This window comes from Corvus kubaryi, unplaced genomic scaffold, assembly GCF_017639235.1.
Source record: "Corvus kubaryi isolate FWS band 111438036 unplaced genomic scaffold, C.kubaryi_AGA036_p1.0 47960, whole genome shotgun sequence".
NCBI lineage: Eukaryota > Metazoa > Chordata > Aves > Passeriformes > Corvidae > Corvus > Corvus kubaryi.
In genome coordinates, this window is record NW_024581321.1 from 201 (window position 1) to 20,444 (window position 20,244).

A 20,244-nucleotide genomic window follows, 5' to 3' on the forward strand; every position below is an offset into this window, starting at 1 on the left:
AGGTGAGCACCCCCAGCTCTCCCAGCCTGGCTGCAGAACAGAGGGGCTCCAATCACTGCACTAAACCCACAGAAAAGCAGCAGTGATCAGATAAAGAAATCCCTTCTCCATCCTAAGGGGCAGGTGTGGTCCTAGTCCAACTGTGGATTTGGTGGCCCAACAATCCAGGAGGAAGAGCCTGCAGCAGATCCTTGGCCCCTGTCCCGCCAGTTTTGTGAAACTTGGTGCTTCATCTGCTATAGATTCACCAACAGCTTCCTCCACAATCCCTTACTCTTCCCAGAATCCATACACATGGACAACCTTCTTCAAACCACATTTTTGCACTAGATAAGCTGGAATAACTGCAGCAGCCTAACTCACTGCCCCTCCAGAGCCTTTAGGCCCAGGAATAGCTCCCCTGAAATAAATAAGTGAGATTTTTCACAGAAAGAGCCGAGTATCAACCAAGTCAGGAGGTGTTTTCTGTATTTTACTCCTCTTTGATACTCACGAGGTGCCAGACTGCAGAAAGGGAATACGGACACCCTCCACCACCACAACATTCTTCACCCCAGTTTTGCCCAAGGTCTTCTTAGTCTTGGGCTGGACTGTGAAGGGAGAAGTGATGGTGACAAGAACATCAGCAATTTTAGTATAGATCCTGCAAAAATCTTCTAGAAAACAAGGAAAATTGTCCTCTTTTGGTGCATATGTGAAAGGCAGGGAAGGTAGGACACCTGAGCTGGAATATTGGAATCATGGAATAGTTTGGGTGGGAAGGCCCCTTAAAGCTCATCCAGTCCCTCCCCCTGCCATGGGCAGGAACACCTCCCACTATCCCAGGTTGCTCCAAGCTCAATCCAACCGGGCCTGGAACACTTCCAGGGATGGGGCCTGTGCCTCACCACCCTCACAGCCAAGAATTTCTCCCTAATGGGAAGAAATTTTCTCCCCAGTGAGAGAGGTTTAAGGCAAGAGATGTCACGATCCAGCACTGCTCGACAGACCAGTGCCAGGATGAAACTCCAGCACTGTCTGGGGATTCCTTCAGGCTCCTCATGAAGCCCAGGGGAGGAGCTGCTGTCCAGGCCTGTTCCCAAAATCCCAAAGCCTGAGTCACCTGAGCAACCCCCACAGTGAACCCCAGAGCGTGGATCACCCCAACCACTCACTGTGGACTATGACTAAAAACTGGGAATGGCTGCTGGGAGCCAGGGCAGTCAAAGGATGAGAGGACTCTGCTGCAAACACTGCTTTGCCTGAAGTTTTCCTAGTTTGCAGCTGATCAGGAACACCTGAACTAAGGCACTCTGCACCATTTCCAAGATTTAAGTGGAAAAAGACTCTGGCAAAGGGAGGCAGCTTCCAAAACAGCCATGTCTAGCACAGACCCACTGAAATTCCTGGTGTTTCCCCCTTACCTGCAGCTTGGAACTGCGAGGAGCAGCTGAGTGATCGAGCAACTGGAACACAAGGAAGGGAAAAATGCCAGGAAAAAAGTCAGAAACAGTTCTGCTCTCTGTAAGAAGGGTTAAAAAGGCAAATAATGTCTCTGTAAGACACCTGAACACCTGCGGGGTGTTGGGGGGTTTACTCTGCTCAGAAACTCGACGCAGTTTCTGTTGTTAACTCAAGACTCCTCCCCATCTGATGTCGGAAGGGACAAAAAAGGCAACAATGTAATTAGGGATTAAGAATAAAATATCGTCAGTCTTTTAATGGTGAGAACAGGGCACATTCAGATCCCAGCACGGGTTCCAAACCCAACACCTCAACCAGAAGTTTATGACCCACCCACGAAAGTGAAAGATACTCACGGCCCCCGGCAGCCCAGGCTGAGGACACGGGGAGGTTCCGCAGGGCAGAGCTCAGCATGGAACTCATTTTGGAATCTGGGGAAGGGCTGATGTCAGTCCAAGCTGCTCTATCCGGAACAGTCCCAAGGGAAGTGACCTGCCTGCCTCACACGGAGCCAAAAGGTGAGGAGCAGACACTCCAAGGGCAGCAGGGAATCACTTCCCACCACGCTCCGTGAGCGGAATCTGACCAGGAGGAGCCTGGCTTGTGACAGGGGCTGCAAACGTGCCTGTGAATAAATACTGCCCAGTGAGCTTCTCAACTCCCTCCCAGGAACTGCTCCACCACTTCCCACTGGAAAATTGTCCCAGTGCCCAGGCAGCCTTGCTGCCAGCAGCATCTCCTGACGCAGTGTCCTTGGCACCCCTTCCCACCCCTGCCCCTTGTTAACCCCCGGTGCCAGCCTGAGGAACTGCTGCTGTGCATCCCCACGGCAAACAGAGCACCTACATGTCCTCCATCCCCCAAAATGCCTCTGCAGATTTCCCAAAGCTCATTCCAAAATCGGGTTTCCCTATAAACAAATCCTCATCTATAGATTTTATTGCCCAGGGCTCAGGATGGTCCTCACAGCTCCAGGTCTTTGGCTGATCCATGCTAACATTCATCTCCCTCTGTCACACTTTGGGGGTTCAAATCCCAGCACTTTCTCCCCCAAACACAAAGTTTTTCCATGGAGGGGCGCAGGAACACCCACAGACCCAAACCCAGCCCTGTGCAGCCCCACAAAAGTCAGCACAAGCTTCCAGTCACCCCCTTTGACACCTCACAGCCGCAGCTCCACACCTGGAACGTGCAGCATTCCTCCCTTCCCAGCCCAAAAACCAGACCCAGGCTCCTCCTGCCAACAAAGCTCCTGAAAACAGACCTTTCCAAGGCATCCTGCTCTTCCTCCACCTGTGCCGAGCTCCTTCCCCACACCTGATTGAGGCTTTTCCCTAAATTTTCCCTGCCCAGCTGACAGAAGTTTCTCCCAGGTATAAGCTCCTCCTCCCTCCCACGCTGCACAGCCATCTCCTCCCGATGCACCCCTGTTCCTGCCCCCCAAAACGTGCCCAATCCCCTCATTTTCGGCAGCCAGTGCTCCCCTGGCACCCCAAGGGCTCAGCCCTGCCCGCACAAGTCACCAGGGCAAAGCTCCTTCCAGAGGCAGCAGGATCTGCCTGGATTCCACAGCCGAGGTGGACTCCGCGATCCTCATGGATCCCTTCCAGCTCAGGATAATCCACAGTTCCATGAACAGCCTCTACTTCCCTCCTCTCTCCACACACCCCTGACGCTTTCACACACCGCAGCACCGTCATCCCCACCCGCGGGACGCCCAGCGCCCACCTGCTACAACCCCAAACACACCCGTGCTTCTCTCAGCCGCCCCCAAAACCGCCTCGTCCATCCAGGACCGACCCCCGACCCCTCCGTCCGCCCAGGACCGATCTCTCGACCCCTTCATCCACCCGGGACCGACCTTCCGCTCCCTCCTCACCCTTTCCCAGCCCCCCACGTCCGTCTGGAACGAAGCCCCCGACTCCCCTCACCTTTCCCCCGTCCACCTGAGACCGACCCCCGGACTCCCTTCATCCTTCCCCCGCCCACTGAAGACCGACCCCCGATCCTCTGCTCCATCCCGGACGGAGCCGCCTACCCCTAACCCCCACCCCTTTCCCCGGGACCGACTCCCCGACTCCGCTCACCCTTCCCGCACCCCCGGCCAACCAGGACAGAGCCCTCAAGCTCGCTGTCCGCGCTGTCCCCTCCGGTCCGCGCTGCGCCGCTCCCGCCGCTCACCTCGGCCCTCGCCCCGCTCTGCCGCCGCCGCGCCGCCACTCAGCGAGGGCCCCGCGGCCCCCCCACCCTCCGGGCTGCCCGCCGCGCGCCTGACCGGCACCGCCCGCTCCGCAGCCCCTCCCCGGCCTCACCCGCGATCCGCTCCCGCTCGGCACGGATTGAAAACACCCGAGACACCGCGAAGAGCGGAGGAGAAGGAGGCAGCAGTGTGCTGGCGGCGGTGAAGCGCACTGGCAGCGCGGCGGACGGGCGCGGGCGGGGCGGCGTGGGCGGGGCAGGAGCTGTCAGGCCCCCGGCGGCCTCTCCCTCATTCGACCTCGGTGAAGATGGCGGCGGCGGTGCGGGCCATCGGCAGCCTCAGCCGCCTTCCGGCCGCCGCCAGGGCCGGCCCGACGCGGCACACCCCGCCCCGCGGTAAGCGGGGGGGCGGCGGGGAGCGGGAGAGGCTGGCGTGCGGTGTCCCCGCGTGAGGGGAGCGCTGAGGGGTGGGGGCCCTGGCGGGCAGGGGGACACTGAGGCAAGGGTGTCACCGACGGGGCAGTGAAGGGTCGGGGGAACACTGAGCGTTAGGGGAGCACTGAGGGAGCGAGGACTGGGGTGGGACGAGGTCCACGGAGAAGTAAGTTCGGGGGGGACGGTGAGGAGGACAGTGAGGGTGCGAGGGGCAGGGCGGAGCTGACGGGGCACTGAGGGGTCGGGGAGGGGGCACTGAGAGGTGGGGAAACACCGGCAGGGCGGTAAGTGGGCGAGGACTGGTGTGGCATTGAGGGGAAGAGGAGCAGGTTTCGCAAAGAGGGGCTCTCGGTGCTGTGGCAGGGGGTGGGGGGTGTCCCGGAGGGCTCCTCAGGTGCTGTGACCGTGGGGACTGGGAGCAGTGGGGTGTTCCCAGGGAAGGGTCTGTGGGGACCGGTACTGGGACCGGGGGATCCTCGGGGGAGCTGTGGGGTGGGAGGTGTCCCCGCGTGTGTCTGTGCCCCATGCGGGGGGTTTGTCCCCATGGCCTGTGAGTCACCCAGGGGGATCCCTGGCCGGTCCCCAGCATCCCCCCCCAGGGTTTCCCCAGTGCAGGGTCTGGCCCCCCATGTCCTGGAGCCTCTGGGGGCGGGGGGGGTGTGCCCCCATGGGGGACATTCTGCCGTGCCAGTCCTTGCACAAGGACATGCTGTGGGAATCTCTGTGCAGCTCTGGGGGGTCCCTGTGACCTGGCATTGAGGGGGGGACACACCCTCCAGTCAGGATGATCCCTGCACATGAGCTGATCCACAGGGAGAGAGTGTCCTGGTGCCCTGACACATGTGCCTGTCTGCAGTGCCCCGTGTGCCTGCTTGGAAAGGAGAGGGTGTCCCCATGTCCTTGGGTGTCTGTGGCTGCCCTGCAGGCACGCAGATGTATCCATGGGAAGGGGTATCCCAGTGTTCCCACCTGGGTGGGGAGGGTGTGCCCAGGCCTGTCAGTGTCTCCAGGTGCTCCATGATCTCTCGGCTGAGAAAATTGGGATTGTTCAGCCTGGAGAAGAGGAGGCTCTGGGGAGAACTTGGAGCCCCTTGCAGGGCCTAAAGGGGCTCCAGGAGAGCTGGAGAGGGACTGGGAAGAAGGGCCTGAAGGGACAGGACACAGGGAATGGCTTCCCACTGCCAGAGGGCAGGGCTGGATGGGATATTGGGCAGGAATTGTTCCCTGGGAGGGTGGGCAGGCCCTGGCCCAGGGTGCCCAGAGCAGCTGGGGCTGCCCCTGGATCCCTGGCAGTGTCCAAGGCCAGGCTGGACATTGGGGCTGGGAACAGCCTGGGACAGTGGGAGGTGTCCCTGCCCATGGCAGGGGTGGCACTGGATGGGCTTTGAGGTCCCTTCCCACTTACACCATTCTGGGATTCAATGATTCCATGATTTTGTGTGAGGCATCTCCCCTGCCAGCTCAGGCAGGGCTGGGGCTCTCTCCTGCCTGTTCACAGTGCTCGCTTGGTGCTTCCTGGCTACCAAGGCAAGGAGTCCCCAGGAGCTCTGGGAAGCACTAGAAACCTTGTACTTGAGCACTTTGAAGGGCCTCAGAGTCTGGTATTGATGTTGACCCAAAATCCAGCTGCATTTCATTTAAACCCAAACCTGGGCTCGGCAGTGCTGCGTTCAGAGCTGGACTTGATGCTCTTAGAGGTCTTTTCCAACATGAGCAGTTCCATGCTCCTGGGATCACACCTGTGTTACGTGCAGCCTTGCAGCAGGTTTGTACGTGACAGGGCGGTGCAGTCACTAATGAGGAGACTTGTGGCAACTCCAGGGAGTTCTCAGGCTCTTGCTGTTGGAATTCTTGTTCTGACTGGTAAAACTCTTCACAACAAACAGCCCCGGAGCTGCTCCGAGGACGCTGTCACTGTTCATAACTAATTAATACCCTTGTTCTGCCTTGCAAAGTGTTTGGGAAGTGGATGCAAAGCTCCCCAGGGCAGCCCAGAGGCAGGGAGCAGACAGGAGCCAGGTGAGCTCCGGGGCTGGCTGTACCTGCTGGGCCGTGTCCATGTGCCGGCAGGTTCCCGCAGTGGATTGGGAAGCTCAGTTTGCCAGCAGTTTCCCATCTCACGGGTCACAGCTCCGTGCTCAGCTCACAGGGACAGCTCAGGTGGCCTGAGCTTCATCCCATCCATCCTGCTGGGGCTTGGGACTGGAAAAAGGCTTTTCCCTGAGTCATCAACCATGGAGGCCGTTCCCAGTTCAAGTAGCATGCCGTGTCCAGGTGAGTGGAAGGATGGGAAGGGGCTGGGCAGGGAAGCAGCCGAGGCAGTAACAGGGAGAAGAGAAAGTGGGAAGGAGCAGGCTGGGCTGTGGGATGGGGTGTTGTCCATTCTCTGATGCATCCAAGTCCTTGGCAAAGTCCTGAGAGCACCTGAACTGTCGGTGTCCTGGTGTTGGACAGTCTGAGCTGAAAGTGAATGGATGAGTGAGACTGGAATCGATTTTCAAGGCTTTAGCTCTGGAATGAATGGTAGGACGTGGTGGAAGCGTGCAGCTGGGCTGCTGCTTCCTGCAGCATTTTGGAGGATTTTTCTGGCTCCGGTCTTGGCACGTTCCCGTTGCAGTGCTGAAGGGATCAACGCCTAAAGCAGATGTGCAGGGACCGGGACCGAGGAGCTGCTTTTGTTTCGTGGCAAAACGTGTTTTCCACAAATATTCTGGATTTGAAACAAACCACTGTCAGGCTACAGAAACCTCACTCCTGTGTTAACCCAGCTGTTACACTGCTAACAGCACCTCTCCCAAAAGAGCTTACATTCAAATGGAGTGAGATTTGCCCAGTCATGCCCCTGATTTATTCTTTTCCTACTTCATCTCTTCTGTTTTGTGAGAATGGAAAGGCAGAGTGGAATTCAAGGCTGAAGATTTTAATGGAAGGAATCTGCTTGGGAACTGATATGGAAAAGGAAAGGCATGTAAAGAGCAAAAAACATGGAATCCCAGACTGGTTTGGCTGGGAGGGATCTTAAAGCTCATCTTGTTCCACACCCTTGCCATGGGCAGGGACACCTTCCACTATCCCAGCTTGCTCCAAGGATTGAATGAATGAATTCAGGGAAGTTGTTCAGCCCTTGCCTTCTCTTTAAAGAGGCTTTGTGGCTTTTATTGGATTAAAATACTGCTGTTAAACGTGCATGGTGTTCTGCTGGGCAGCACCTCTCACCAGAGGAATTGTTGTCAGCCCACACTTGGTTTGTGGGAATTGAATGTTGGTGCTTATTTTCAGGAGTACCTGTCTTGAGCACACAAAAAGTTTCGGGCAATTATTGTTGGATGCAGCAATCACATGTGAGTGTTAAATATTGCTGAGGAGCTTTGGAGCGGGAACCAGTTCACTCTTTGTTTATAAAATGCTGCTGTGGGCACATGACACACTCATGCACCCCAGACCTGTTTGCTGGGACAGGCTGACGTTGAATTTCCATCCCCATCACACCGCATATCCTGGGCTCAGGAATGGGAGCAAAGGCCAGTCCTTATTGCCAGCACCCCGGACAAGGTGGAAATGAGGCCAAAGTGCAGCAGGGCCCCAGCCCTGAGCTCATGTCACGGGGCTGTGGCAGGGGGGGACACCTGTTGGGGAGGCACAGTTTGCAGTTTACTCTCCTGGTATTGGACTGTTCTCCCTTCTTGCTGCTGGGAATGGGAATGTTTCATTCCTAAAAGTTCTATCAGTGTTGAGCAGAACCTTCCGTGGCTAATTGGCTGTGTGCCAGCTGGTAGATACATGTGGAGTAACACATGTGTATTTACTGGAATTCAGACTGAAAGCAGCTTTGGCAGGGATTCAGCCTGGATCTGAGTTAGGGGATCCTCAGGGTCAAGGGCAAGGTTGCTTGAATGGAGCTGGGATTCATTCATGTGCTGAGAGATCATGGGGCCAAACACAATTTCTGAGCAGAAAGAGGAGATTTACAAGTCAGAAACTTGCGGGCAGAACTTGTTCATCCCGTGGTCTGAGTTTGCTGAGGGCTCTGGAACAAGACACGTTCATGTGCTTTGTATGTCATCAGCAGAGATGGATCCAAGAGCTGGAGAAGGACCCTGGACAAGGGCCTGGGGGGACAGGACAAGGTGGAATGGCTTCCCACTGCCAGATGGGATATTGGGAAGGAATTTTTGGCTGTGAGGGTGGGGACACCCTGGGCTCTGGTTGCCCAGAGCAGCTGGGGCTGCCCCTGGATCCCTGGCAGTGCCCAAGGCCAGGCTGGACATTGGGGCTGGGAGCAGCCTGGGACAGTGGGAGGTGTCCCTGCCCATGGCAGGGGTGGCACTGGATGGGCTCTGAGGTCCCTTCCCGCCCAAATCAGTCTGTGTTTCTGAGTATTTTGTTGATAGATAGAGGCAAGAATAAATATTTTGTGAGCCCTTTGTGGCCCTACAGTTGTGCCCACTGAGAAGTGTGTGGCCCCATTTGCTGGCACCAGCACGTGTTTTTACAGAAATATCCTGGACAGCTGTGTTTGCTTTGCAGGGAAATCACCTTGAAGCTCCCCAAAGTGCAAGAAGGTCCCTGGTTTAGCATGTGAAGAGGTTGGAATGAGGATAATAAAGGCAAACCTCCCTGTGCCACCTGCTCCATCCCTTGTCAGCTGGTTGGGAAGAAGGATCTCATTTTTGCTGCTCTCAGTTGGGCACTGCTGGCACTGCAGGGGTGTGGTCTGTGCTGGGAAGGTCACTGCAGTGGTGTGACCGCTGGACTCTGGTGGGGGCACAGGTCAGGCCGTGAGGGGAGGGACTGGCTCGTGCCCAGGGTTTTCCAAAAGCTGCCCTTGGCAGGCGAGGGGAGCTGGGAGAGAGTTGGGCTGAGACTGCTGAGAATTCCTTTAACACCTGTAACATCCTTTCCTTAGGTTATGCCTGCTGTAACATCTCCACCTCCAGTGCCCTCCAGAGTAAGTGTGAAGCCTTTCTATAAATCCCTTTTTTCCTTGAAATCCCTGGAGCAGGAGCTGACCCCACCCTGGTGTTTGTTTGCAGACAGAACCCACGTCAGCTGTGATATCAAAGGGGATGTTGCTGTCGTGCGCTTCAACACACCAAATTCCAAGGTATTGAAAATTCCCACTTAAGGCTCAGAACTTTTCTAACCTGCAGCCTTACAAAGTTGGGAGCAAAAGAGAAATAGGAAAAGGAGATCTTGGGATTTTAATGAGACATCTGGAGATGCCTCTTGGAGTACTTTGGGTGTGCTAAACTAATTTTTCTCTCTCCCAGGCACTTATTAAGGTCTTATTAAGTTCCAAATCTTAAAGAAATCTTAAAAAGATTCTAAATCTTATTAAATTCTTGGATTAAAAGTGGTTAAAGAGTGTGTCCATACTTCAGTGCTTAGGAATCCATAAATGCTTCCGATTCTGTTATCATGAATACAATATAAATAGAGCTCATTTTCATTTTTTAGGTCAATACAGCTGCAGTTGCTCAGGTATCAGGAGGCAGAAACTCTGTAAATGACATCTCAGGAATGCATCTAAAAATGCACTTTGGCGTCTCTTAACCAGTGGTGAATTTCAGATGTCATCTCACAGATGGACATGCTCTCTACGAAGCTATGGTAGAGCTTTCAGTAAAACACTGGTTTTTAAAGCTAAGCAGCTGAGCTGCTCTGATACTGTATGAGATATAAAGATTGAACTAGTAGTGCTGTGAAAAATCTTGTACTAATTGTAGCAGACCAGAAGGGTTTTTCTATATACTCCTTCCTTTTGAGGAGCAGCAGCAGTCTCAGGTTTGAAATACCCTATTTTCCGTGAGGATTTTGGTGGTACCTGAAGAACCCAGGCTGGATTTGTCCTGCTTGTTGCAGCCTTTCAGTAAAGCTGGAGGGATGTTGTCAGCCTGGTCTGGGGAAGGTGTCTCTGCTCATTGCAGGGGGTTGCATGAGATGACCTTGAAAAGTCCCTTCCATCCCAAACCATTCTGTGATTCTATGATTATGTAGAAAAAAAAACATTTACAAGCTCATAAAGTCAGTGTTTGGGGCCACAAACCCACCGGTGGGGAGGTTAAGGAAGAACTTCCCAACTAAAGATGACCTGCTGCAGGGTTTTATCCTGGAGTGGGTTTTGTGCTAGGACGAGGCTGAAGTAACTTGCAGCAGAGCTGAGCTCCAGCTGAGCTCCTGCTGACGGTGCTGCTTTGCTCCCAGGTGAACACCCTGTCCAAGCAGCTGAGTGCAGAGTTCACCGACGTCATGAATGAGATCTGGGCCAACGAGGCTGTGAGGAGCGCCGTGCTCATCTCCTCCAAACCAGGCTCTTTCATTGCTGGAGCAGATCTCAAGTAAGCACAGGGCCTCAGGAGCTGGTGGAGCTGTCCCTGAAATCCAGCAGCTTGTCCCTGACATCTCCCCGGGGTGAGGCACGGGCTGGGAGGGAAATCCACGTGCTCAGGATGCCAAAGCTGCTGGAATGAAGTGAGGACCTCGGCAAAGGGGATGTGGCGAGTCCTCAAACCCGTCCTGGCTGTGGCACTTGGTCACTCCTTCCTGCCTGCTGGGGTGCAGCCAAGGAAACCCATCCTGGCTCTGGGCTGGGCATTGTCCTTCTGTCTGGGGTACAATGAGAGTGGATAATTCACATGCAGGACTCGTTTAAGCTGGGTTGGAGTGCCTGGCAGCCTTCCAGCCTGGCCCCTCGCTTGGGCAGGGTTTGGCACTCTGCCCTGTGTGGAGCAGCCTCCCAGGCTCCCTGGGTAACATTTCCAGGGTGTGCAATGATCCTGTGGGTGCCCACTGGCACCTGGAATGCCATTGGCTCCTACTGCTGACACTGACAGAACAGAATAGTTGCTTAAAGACATTAAAAGCCAGAAAGCTCTGAGGAAAGGAGGTAAATTACAAATAGACCCTCCAAAACCGTGTTACTTTTTTGGCTGGCCTTGTCCAGGGACAGAGACTCGCTCCCTGTGCAGGAGGGAAGGAGGTGAGCAGAGCAAAGGCCAGGCTGTGGTTAAGAGGTGTCTCCTGGCCTCAGCACCTCCAGCCTCCCAAATTGCTCCTGCCTGGCACAGGCTGCGAGCCTCCAGGAGAATAATTGGCACAGGGAGCCTCTAATTGGCAGTGTGGCATCAGAGCACTGGCCATCTGCTCCTCTTAAGATTGATCCTGGGCTCTTTCCTCTACCCTTCCTGGCAAGTGCTTTGAGGCTTCCTGTGACCCCTCTTCCTCTCCCAAAGGCTTCCACAGCCCTGGCACAAGGGAATCCCATTCAGTGCCTCAGGCACAGCCCTGTCGGCGTGCAGGGCCTGACCCTGCTGGGTTTGCTTGTGTTGTCTGATCCAAAACTGGGGCCTGATCAGCTCTTGCCTGCCTGTCAGGCACTGGAGATTGTGGGGAAAAAAGGGACAAACTCGTCACAACCTCTCATTTTCCTGCTGTTTTGTCAGTGCTTTTCCCCTCCTGATCCACCTCTCTCTTCTCCTCAGCATGCTTGAAGCCTGCAAGACTGCTCAGGAAGTGACTCAGCTCTCTCAGGATGGACAGAAGATGCTGGAAAAGATTGAGCACTCTCCAAAGCCCATCGTGGCTGCCATCAGTGGCAGCTGCCTGGGAGGAGGGCTGGAGGTACTGGGCAATCCTGGGGCTCACAGCAGGAGTGGGAGCTGACGCTGCTGGTTCTCTGATTATCCAAATGATGCCGGCAGGACTGGTACTGCGAGAGGGGTTTGGGAGCTGACGAGGGCTCATTACATCATGTAAATGAGTTTGTGGCAAGTTAATGGCTTGGTTGTGCTTCAGGGCTGGGCCACGTGAGTTCTGCTGCTGCTGTGGAAAGAGAGCAAATCAAATCTGAACCTGTGTGAGCCAGGCTAATATTTAGATGAGTGTCCCAGGGAAAACTGGCTGTTTCCAGCAGGCATTGGAGCTGCATCAATGCTGCTGGCAGGGTTCAGCCTGGAAATTGCTGCTTTTCAGATGAAGTGAGTTTTGTATCCCAGCAACTTCCATTCTTTATAGGGCTGCTGTGAGAGGGGTGAGTGTGGGGACCTGGCCAGGCTCCACCCTGCCAGCAACTCCTCTCCAGCACCTTGGCTGGATCTTCTGCCTTGTAACCTCCATCTAGGAGTTTGTAAACTGCAAGGCTCTGCTAATTCCTGGAGCAGAGTTGTTACTAAAGCAGTGGGATCTTGGGATGGCGTCTCTTCAGTTTGTACTGATTTCTCAAGCAGTCACAGCTTTTTACACCCACTGTGTTGACTCATCTGGACTTGGTAGTCCAGGGATAAACCAGGACTCATGGCTGATCCATAGATGGGACTGTGCTCTTGGTGTGATGAATTAATTAAGCCCTTGATGGTCTAGGTGAGATTTAAAATCAGCTTGGGAGTTTGATGTTCATCTCATACCTGCTTGCTGTCATCCACCAGGAGAAGCCATCAGTGAGCACAGAGGGAATTTGGGCAGTTGGGTTGAGGAATTGGGGCAGGGTCATGAGGAAAGCTGAGACAGTGTTTGGGAGAGAGCTGTGTCATGGATGCCCAGTTCTCCTGTGGTCTTTCAAAGGGAATCTTTTCCTTGTCTCTTCCTTTTTTTAAGGTTGCCATTGCCTGTCACTACAGAGTAGCAACAAAGGACAAGAAAACAGTCCTGGGAACACCTGAAGTGTTGCTGGGTCTCCTGCCTGGAGCAGGGGGTACTCAGAGGCTGCCAAAGATGGTGAGTAAGAGGACTACTTGAGTCTATAGCCCCTTCTGCCTGGCAAGCTCCCACTCTGGAATCCTCTTTCTGCCCTTCCAGGTGGGACTTCCTGCTGCCTTTGATATGATGCTGACTGGGAGGAACATCCGTGCGGACAGAGCCAAGAAGATGGGGCTGGTTGACCAGCTGGTGGAACCACTAGGTCAGACACGGTGTCTCTCAGTTCCTTGATGTGCTGCTGCCTGTCAGGGAACCTCTCCCCTCACCAAAATGTGTGGAGAGGTTTTGTCCTGCTCTGCAGGGGAATCCCTGTTCCCACCTTACAAGCACAGGGACCTTGAAATGTGAGGCTGCTGCAGAAGCTGAGTGAACAGGAGAGGTCAGCATGGAGGGCAGGCCTGCTGGCTCTCCTTAAGCTAATTATCCAGATAAGAGCCCATGTTCCTCATTTATCATGTCAGAGGACAGATTGCAGCCCCTAATGGAAGGACAATAGATGACTGATGTCTGTGTTTCTGCAGCCTGCAGATGGTAATCCCTGACGGGAGCTGGAGCAGGCAGCCTCCGTGGCTTAGGCACTTGGAATTGCCAGCTGGCTGTCAGCTGGGTGGAGAAATTCCCTGCAAACTGCAGGATTCCAAGTGCTGAGGAGGCTGCTGGATAATGTATTGCTCCCAAAGTTCTTTCACTAGGGCAGCTTTCTTGGAAGGTGACTAAACACAGGAGTTTGAGGACTAAATCCCCCAGAGCCTCTTGAGAGGTGTGGTCAGCCCCACCCAGGAGTTGGAAGGGAAGCCACGGCTCCGGCTGGCACTGCCACCGAGTTGGAGGGTGCTGAGCGTGGTTTCCCCAGGCAGAGCATGGCCAGAGCACACTGGTGATGCTGAAGAAAATAAAATGAACAAAAAGGTGCTGCTGCCCACCCTGAGCAGTGCCAGGGAAGCCCTGGTGTCCGTGCTGGCCCACAGGCCAGTGCTGGATCACTGAATGGCCAGGGTTGGAAGGGACCTTGAAGCCCATCCAGTCCCACACCTCCCACTGTCCCAGGCTGCTCCCAGCCCCAATGTCCAGCCTGGCCTTGGGCACTGCCAGGGAACAATTCCTGCCCAATATCCCATCCAGCCCTGCTCTCTGGCAGTGGGAAGCCATTCCCTGTGTCCTGTCCCTCCAGCCCTTGTCCCCAGTCCCTCTCCATCTTTCCTGTCAGCTCCTCCAGGCACTGGAAGGCTGCAATTAGATCTCCCCAGAGCCTTCTCTTCTCTGGGCTGAGCAATCCTGATTCTCTCAGCCTTTCCTCACAGTAGAACTGTTCCTCTGATCCCTTTGGTGCCTCCTCTGGACTGGCTCCAGCAGCTCCACATCCTTCTGCTGCTGGTCCCAGGGCTGGAGGCAGCCTGGATAAACTTTCCCACTTGATACTTGCTTAGAAGTGAATTGGTTTTTAAGAGCCAGCAGATGTGGCTTTTTATTAACCCAAGTTGCTGAAAGGAAGCGTGAGCTTTGTGAGGAGCTGCTGGGAATCCTGGCTCAGCCCAGAGAAGCACATAGGAGGAACACAGAAACACAAATGATATGCAAACATTGGATGTATTCCTTGTTACCCAAACAGCAGCCAGTGCCAGGAGGGCTCCTGTTCACTCTGTGTCTGGGGAAAGCAGCTCTACCTGGGGTGATGCTTTAACTGATGACAGAAAGCTTGGAAGGAGACAGACACCATCAATCAGGAGGCAATTTCAGGGCATGCAATCAGTTCTCCTTCAGCAAGGAGCTCTGCAGCATTCCCTGGATCCAGCTGTGGCATGTGCCATTTGTAAAAGAAAGCAAATGGGAGAGGACAGCTCAGAGCTCCCGGGTTAGGACACAGCAAAACACTGGGAATTAACTGCAGGTAAAGTAAACCCACATATGTGGGGTCAGCCACTTGGTGGGAATGGTTCTCACAGCTCAGACTTTAAATGAACAGCAGTTTTCTTCAGATGGAGTATCAGAATCCAGCACTTGTTAATGCATCCAGGCTGGTGGAAACAGGAAACCAGGGATTGACATCTTAGAGCACATCAGGCCATAAAGCTGAAGGTCTCAGCCTTGAATGGTGAGAAGAGAATTTGGAAGCTGGTGAAGTCTAAGCTCTCAACTCCCAAATGCTCTTAGATTTCCAGTGAATTCTCTAAAACCCACTGGGCATTGCTGAAATGGAGATTATGCAGCAGCTCTGAGCTGTGTTTTGTCTGCTGCCTGTAAAATCAACTGTTGTTTTGTTTGGCCTGTTTTTCCTTGGACTGACTCTGACATTCTGCCAGGGCAGGAGGGAAACTTCCACAGGGAGCTTCCCTGAGCTGTCAGTGTTTGTGCTGCTTTATCTCCTCCTTGCTGATAGACTCCCCCAGCAGGGAGCAGCTTCTGGGGTCTGCTGGGTGAAAACCCTCAAGGTGTTACACAGAGAGGGGTGAAACAAAGGGGCCACAGAGATGCTCCAAGGGCTGGAGCCCCTCTGCTCTGGAGCCAGGCTGGGAGAGCTGGGGGTGCTCACCTGGAGAAGGATCCAGGGAGAGCTCAGAGCCCCTTGCAGGGCCTGAAGGGGCTCCAGGAGAGCTGGAGAGGGACTGGGGACAAGGCATGGAGGGACAGGACACAGGGAATGGCTTCCCACTGCCAGAGGGCAGGGCTGGATGGGATATTGGGAAGGAATTGTTCCCTGGGAGGGTGGGCAGGCCCTGGCCCAGGGTGCCCAGAGCAGCTGGGGCTGCCCCTGGATCCCTGGCAGTGCCCAAGGCCAGGCTGGACATTGGGGCTGGGAGCAGCCTGGGACAGTGGGAGGTGTCCCTGCCCATGGCAGGGGGAGGATTATATGACCCTTAACATTCCCTTCCCAACCAAAAAATTCTGTGATTAAAACGTTAAAACTGAGGACTTCCGCCTTTTGTGGAGGAGGAGGAGAGTAGTGGGAGCTGAAACAGGAGGGAGTTTCTGATTTTGGATTTTATCTGTGTCTGTGGGGTGTTTCCTTAGCTCTGAGGACTCTGCAGCATCTGGGTGTGTTTGGAGCAGTTGGTATGAAGGTGAATGTCCCTGCCCAGCTGCAGGGACACAGGGTTGTCATCTCACTGGCTTTGTTCAGCCCAAGGTTGCATTTAGCTCCAGGGTCTACATGGTGGCCCTGTGCAGCTTCACAGGCACTGCTCTGTCATTAATGACTCAGTTTGTCTCTGGCAGCATCTCACAGCTGCCTCCTGTGCTGTGTCCTCCTGTCCTGATGATACAATTGTCTGGAAATGGGGAGGATTCCTGTGCTTGGAAATTGTGCAACCCACCCTCAGAGGCTGCTAAAACTGGTTTTGTGGTGGCTTACTTCATTGTGGGACAGCTTTAAGTTGGGCCAGGTGTTACAGGTGTCGCAGTAGCTAAGGCAAGTGAGAGGTTTCCTGCACTGGGTGCAAAGGTTGGGGTTGGTTGGACATTGGCTCCAGTACAGGTGATTTGCAGGGATTCAGCACTCCCGAAATGCTGTCTGTGTGTTTAACAGCTCAGCACTGGCACAGTGTGGTGGGGCACACTTGTTCCACAGAGGAGAGGAGAGGTGCAGCAAGAGGGAGGGGAGGCAGAACACCTCAGTTCCCTCGGGATTCTGGGTGCCTGCAATTATGGCAAGTGGAAGGTTTGAGGAATAAAGGGCACAAGTGGCAAAAAGATGGTCAGGAGCTGAAGGCACCTCCAGAGTGGTCATGGAACCTCTGTCCTTGGAAGTGTCCAGAGGCTGGCAGAAGGTCCCTGAGCAACCTGATGTGATTGCAGAGCTGGATGTAACTTGGCCCTGCTCCCACAGGGAGCTGGCATTCCAGCATAATTGTGCACAATGCCCTCTGTATAAATCCTGTGGGGCCTTCATATGGTCCTGCTGAGCCTTTCCACCATTGCTCATAACCAAGAGAAGCCAAACAGGAGCGGGAGCAGTTCAAAGGCCCGTCATGTTGTGTCTGGTCCTGGTTTCCCTGCGTCCTCAACCCCCGGGGATAACTTGTGCTGTGTTCTCTGCTCTCCCCAGGGCCAGGAGTGAAGACTCCAGAAGCAAGAACAATTGAGTACCTGGAGGAGGTGGCCATTGGTTTTGCCAGGGGACTGGCCAACAAGACTGTGTCTGCCAAGAGATCCAGAGGGCTCATGCAGAGTAAGTCAGCATGGAGAAATCCCAAGGGACAGCAGTGAGTGTAATCCAGCTTGGCTTCTCCAGGATGTCTTCGTGCTCCTACTCAATTCCATTTCAAAACCTCATTATTTCATGTTGGAATCATCTCTTGAGCAGCGTGGGGTGGTAGAGGAAACATTGCTCTGCAGATCTGGGCTTTAGCAGAGCTGGACATGGTGGCTCCTGAGGTTGCTGGAAGGGAGCCAGGCGTCAAGGAGTGAGAGGGAGTAGGTGCCTCCAGGGACTGTCCATCTGCAAAGTTTTTGTGGCAAGTTCTGTACCAAGCTCGTGAACTCAGGTGGGAAGAGGCACAAGGGGCTGCTCAGTGCTGATCCTGGATAGCACAGCCCAGAAATGGGGACATCTCTGGGAATTCTGCTTCCCGGGGCTCAGTCTGTCGCCAGTTGTGTTAGGAGGACACTTCAGCCCTCAGTGAGACTCGTCCATGGAATAATCCACGGGAAACCTCTGAGCAGCCCCTGCTGCCTGTGCCTGGGTTTCAGGTGCACGTTTCTAGTGCAGATACTCACTTTTGTAGTGCCTTACCTTTGCAGCCCATCCTGGCACTGTGCTGACCCCTCTTTTGTCCCATCTTGCAGGGCTAACAGACTATGCCATGGCTCTTCCCTTCATGAGGCAGCAAGTTTACAAGACAGTGGAGAGCAAAGTTCAAAAGCAAACCAAAGGACTCTACCCTGCTCCTCTGAAGATCATCGAGGTAACCCCCCTGGGAGGTGGGAGGAACTGCAGGCAGGTGGATCTGCGGGATCATGTGGGACAGGCAGAGGGAAGGTGATCCTTCCTCTGAGTCAAGCCAGCATCCTGATCCTCACAGACATCAGTCCTGAGGAGTGCTGGCTGTGGGGTAGAATTCAGAATGACTGCCCAAAATATGATCACCAGTTTATGGGTACTGGTACCAGTGAGGGATAGAGCAGGAATCCCAACTGAGGGAAGGCTTAGCTAGAATATTTTGTCCATGAAACTTTCGGCTGCTCTTTTCCCAGGTTTTCTGTACAGTCTTTGAAGAGTTCGGGGGACCTGTTCGACACCATAAAAATAGAAATTGCTTTAATTTTCATAGCACTAACTACATAATACTTCATTAGTCCCCTGTGTTACACAGACATCCTGTTACAGATGCTCTGTGATTGAATCTTCGTTTTGAAATGACTTTTCACTATTGTTGTTGCCAAGACTTCTTTAAAACCTGTGAAGGATTCAGAGAGCAGTGACATTACAGGAGCACAGTTCCTAAAACCACAAGGAATGGCTAAAAATGAACCTGCTGGTAAACTCCTCACCTGTCCTGTGCTAGAAGGACAGGGTGACACAGCTCTGCTAAGAGCAGCAGGGACAGGACTCAGAGAGTCTGAAATGTGCCTTGAAAGTTGGGGAGGGGTCGCTGGAGACAACAGGGAATCCTGTTAAAGTGTGTGTTTGCAGCATGACTGAGCCGTGGTGTCTTTACTGCTTTTGGATTAGGTCGTAAAAACTGGTCTGGATCAGGGGAATGATGCTGGATACCTCATTGAATCCCAGGTAAGGAGAGGAGATCCTGGCAGGGATCAGGTAATGGTGTGGTGAGGGGATCTGTGTTTAACCACGCAGAGGGTTCATCACAGGCTGCTGCTCATCTCATTCCAGCCCCTGCCATGGGCAGGCCACCTTCCCCTATCCCTGGTTGCTCCAAGCCCTGTCCAGCCTGGCCTTGGGCACTGCCAGGGATGGGGAGCCTCAACTCAAACCACTCACAGGCAGGGCCAGTGTGGGTGATTGATGCTGCTCCTCCTTGATGGGGGAGCAGAGCTGAAGTTCCACACCCCCTCTAGGAGCTGGCTGTAGGTGTTTCATCTCACTCATCTGACCATGCTGTCACATGAGCCTCATGTCCTAAACACCATCTAGTCCTGCTTGAGCTTTGCTGGGACACAGGGAAAACTGGAGTAGAGTTTAACTGAGGGTGTAGGACAGACTGTGGTGGGCAGGTCCAGGGCTGGAGCAGGCAGGTGTCCTCCCCAGCAGCTTGTGTGTGACCCGTTTATTCCACACACACACAGAATCTTTGTTTTCCTCAGCCATCCTCATCCCTCCATTTCTCTGCCATAATAAACAACCTATCCCTATTTATTTTTTCCTCACTGGTCCTGTTTTTGCCACAATTGTGCTCAAATTTGTTATTTCTGGTGCCACAGAGGTAATTGTGTCTGTGCACAGAGTCACAGGTGAGGTTACCTGGGCACTGCCAGCTCTGCAAGATTGAGTCTCCAGCAGTCCCACGTTCCCATCCGATTATCTCTGTATTTGGGTCATCCCCAAGGTCATTGCCCCTTAAATGCTGGTGAAATCCATCCATCTCCCACTTCCCTGACGTGCTTTGTAACTCCTTTTGTTCCCTTCTGGTGCCGAGGCCTGCTCTGAGCTGTAGCTGTCACCTTACCAGTGCCCTCCTGGCTGTGCCCCATCCCTGCTGGTTGTGCATTCCACCCACATTTGGTCTGGTGCTGGATAAAAGCCATGGGATACTTTGTTCCTTACAGCAAAGAATGAATGGGATTTTTTCTGAGAGCAGCAGCAGCAGCAGGATGGAGATCTTCCCAGAACCCCTGAAGAATAATAAGTGTCAGTGTCATGGCTTTTTTACTGCCTCCTCTCTCCCCCAGGACAGGAGTTCGCAGATTCTCTTCTAGGCTTTGTTTTGGATATTTTAACTCGCAGGGCAGTGGTGAAGGAAGGTACAGCCTGCTCCAAACCACATTCCCTACTTTTCCTTGGCAGACTTGGCTCAGTCAACCTTTGTTTTGTGTGTGCTTGTGCTGTCTTTGTGTTCCTCAGAACATTTGTGCTGAGGGCTGGGAGGTTATGCAGGCCTTCGATTTTGTTACCTGTGATGCTCTGAAAATAGGATCAGGCTGCTGCTGTCAGAGAGAACGGACCTGTTTGTAAAGGTCAAAGCCTGAGGACAGGGTCCTTCCTCCTGGATCTCTGGGGACAGTGGCCCCAATTAGTGTGGGATGCATGGGGGTAGGAAGCGTCTTATGTCAGGGAAATCCAGTCCTGTCACTGAGGAACTGGAATCATCAAATCCCAGAATGGTTTGGGTGGGAAGGGACCTCAGAGCTCATCCAATTCCACCCCAGCCATGGGCAGGGACACCTCCCACTGTGCCAGGCTGCTCCCAGCCCCAGTGTCCAGCCTGGCCTTGGGCACTGCCAGGGATCCAGGGGCAGCCCCAGCTGCTCTGGGCACCCTGTGCCAGGGCCTGCCCACCCTCCCAGGGAACAATTCCT

At 54.0% G+C, this 20,244-nt stretch overlaps 1 protein-coding gene and 1 long non-coding RNA gene across 8 annotated transcripts; one reads left to right on the forward strand and one right to left on the reverse strand.

The window, feature by feature from the left end:
* Window positions 1–461: 461 nt before the first annotated feature.
* On the reverse strand, window positions 462–3,820 carry LOC121672301. 6 transcript variants are annotated; one of them, XR_006018810.1, is made up of 4 exons: window positions 3,756–3,820; window positions 1,800–2,068; window positions 1,404–1,445; window positions 462–590 (listed from the first exon to the last, which is right to left on the reverse strand). It is a non-coding gene; the product is annotated as an uncharacterized LOC121672301 (long non-coding RNA). The 6 variants fall into 6 exon arrangements; XR_006018807.1 differs by lacking the exon at window positions 3,756–3,820 and adding an exon at window positions 3,625–3,707; XR_006018808.1 differs by lacking the exon at window positions 3,756–3,820 and adding an exon at window positions 3,531–3,635.
* Window positions 3,821–3,925: 105 nt separating this feature from the next.
* Window positions 3,926–18,556, forward strand: LOC121672299 (trifunctional enzyme subunit alpha, mitochondrial-like). Of its 2 annotated transcripts, XM_042044906.1 has the most exons (11): window positions 3,926–4,038; window positions 6,148–6,351; window positions 8,984–9,025; window positions 9,111–9,181; window positions 10,282–10,415; window positions 11,559–11,697; window positions 12,670–12,789; window positions 12,871–12,973; window positions 16,814–16,936; window positions 17,554–17,672; window positions 18,440–18,556. In XM_042044906.1, the coding sequence occupies exons 1-11, from the start codon at window positions 3,951–3,953 to the stop codon at window positions 18,539–18,541; spliced, it is 1,245 nt and encodes a 414-aa protein (XP_041900840.1). In that variant the 5' UTR covers window positions 3,926–3,950; the 3' UTR covers window positions 18,542–18,556. The 2 variants fall into 2 exon arrangements, with proteins under 2 accessions (XP_041900840.1, XP_041900841.1); XM_042044907.1 differs by lacking the exon at window positions 6,148–6,351.
* The last annotated feature ends 1,688 nt before the right edge of the window (window positions 18,557–20,244 follow it).

What these genes read in the sequence shown, in the direction of transcription:
- LOC121672299 (XM_042044906.1), top strand. Translation starts at nt 3,951, where the DNA reads ATGGCGGCGGCGGTGCGGGCCATCGGCAGCCTCAGCCGCCTTCCGGCC. An exon ending in CACCTCCAGTGCCCTCCAGA is followed by an intron (nt 9,026 to 9,110) that starts GTAAGTGTGAAG and finishes GTTTGTTTGCAG; the next exon opens with ACAGAACCCACGTCAGCTGT. An exon ending in GCCTGGGAGGAGGGCTGGAG is followed by an intron (nt 11,698 to 12,669) that starts GTACTGGGCAAT and finishes CCTTTTTTTAAG; the next exon opens with GTTGCCATTGCCTGTCACTA.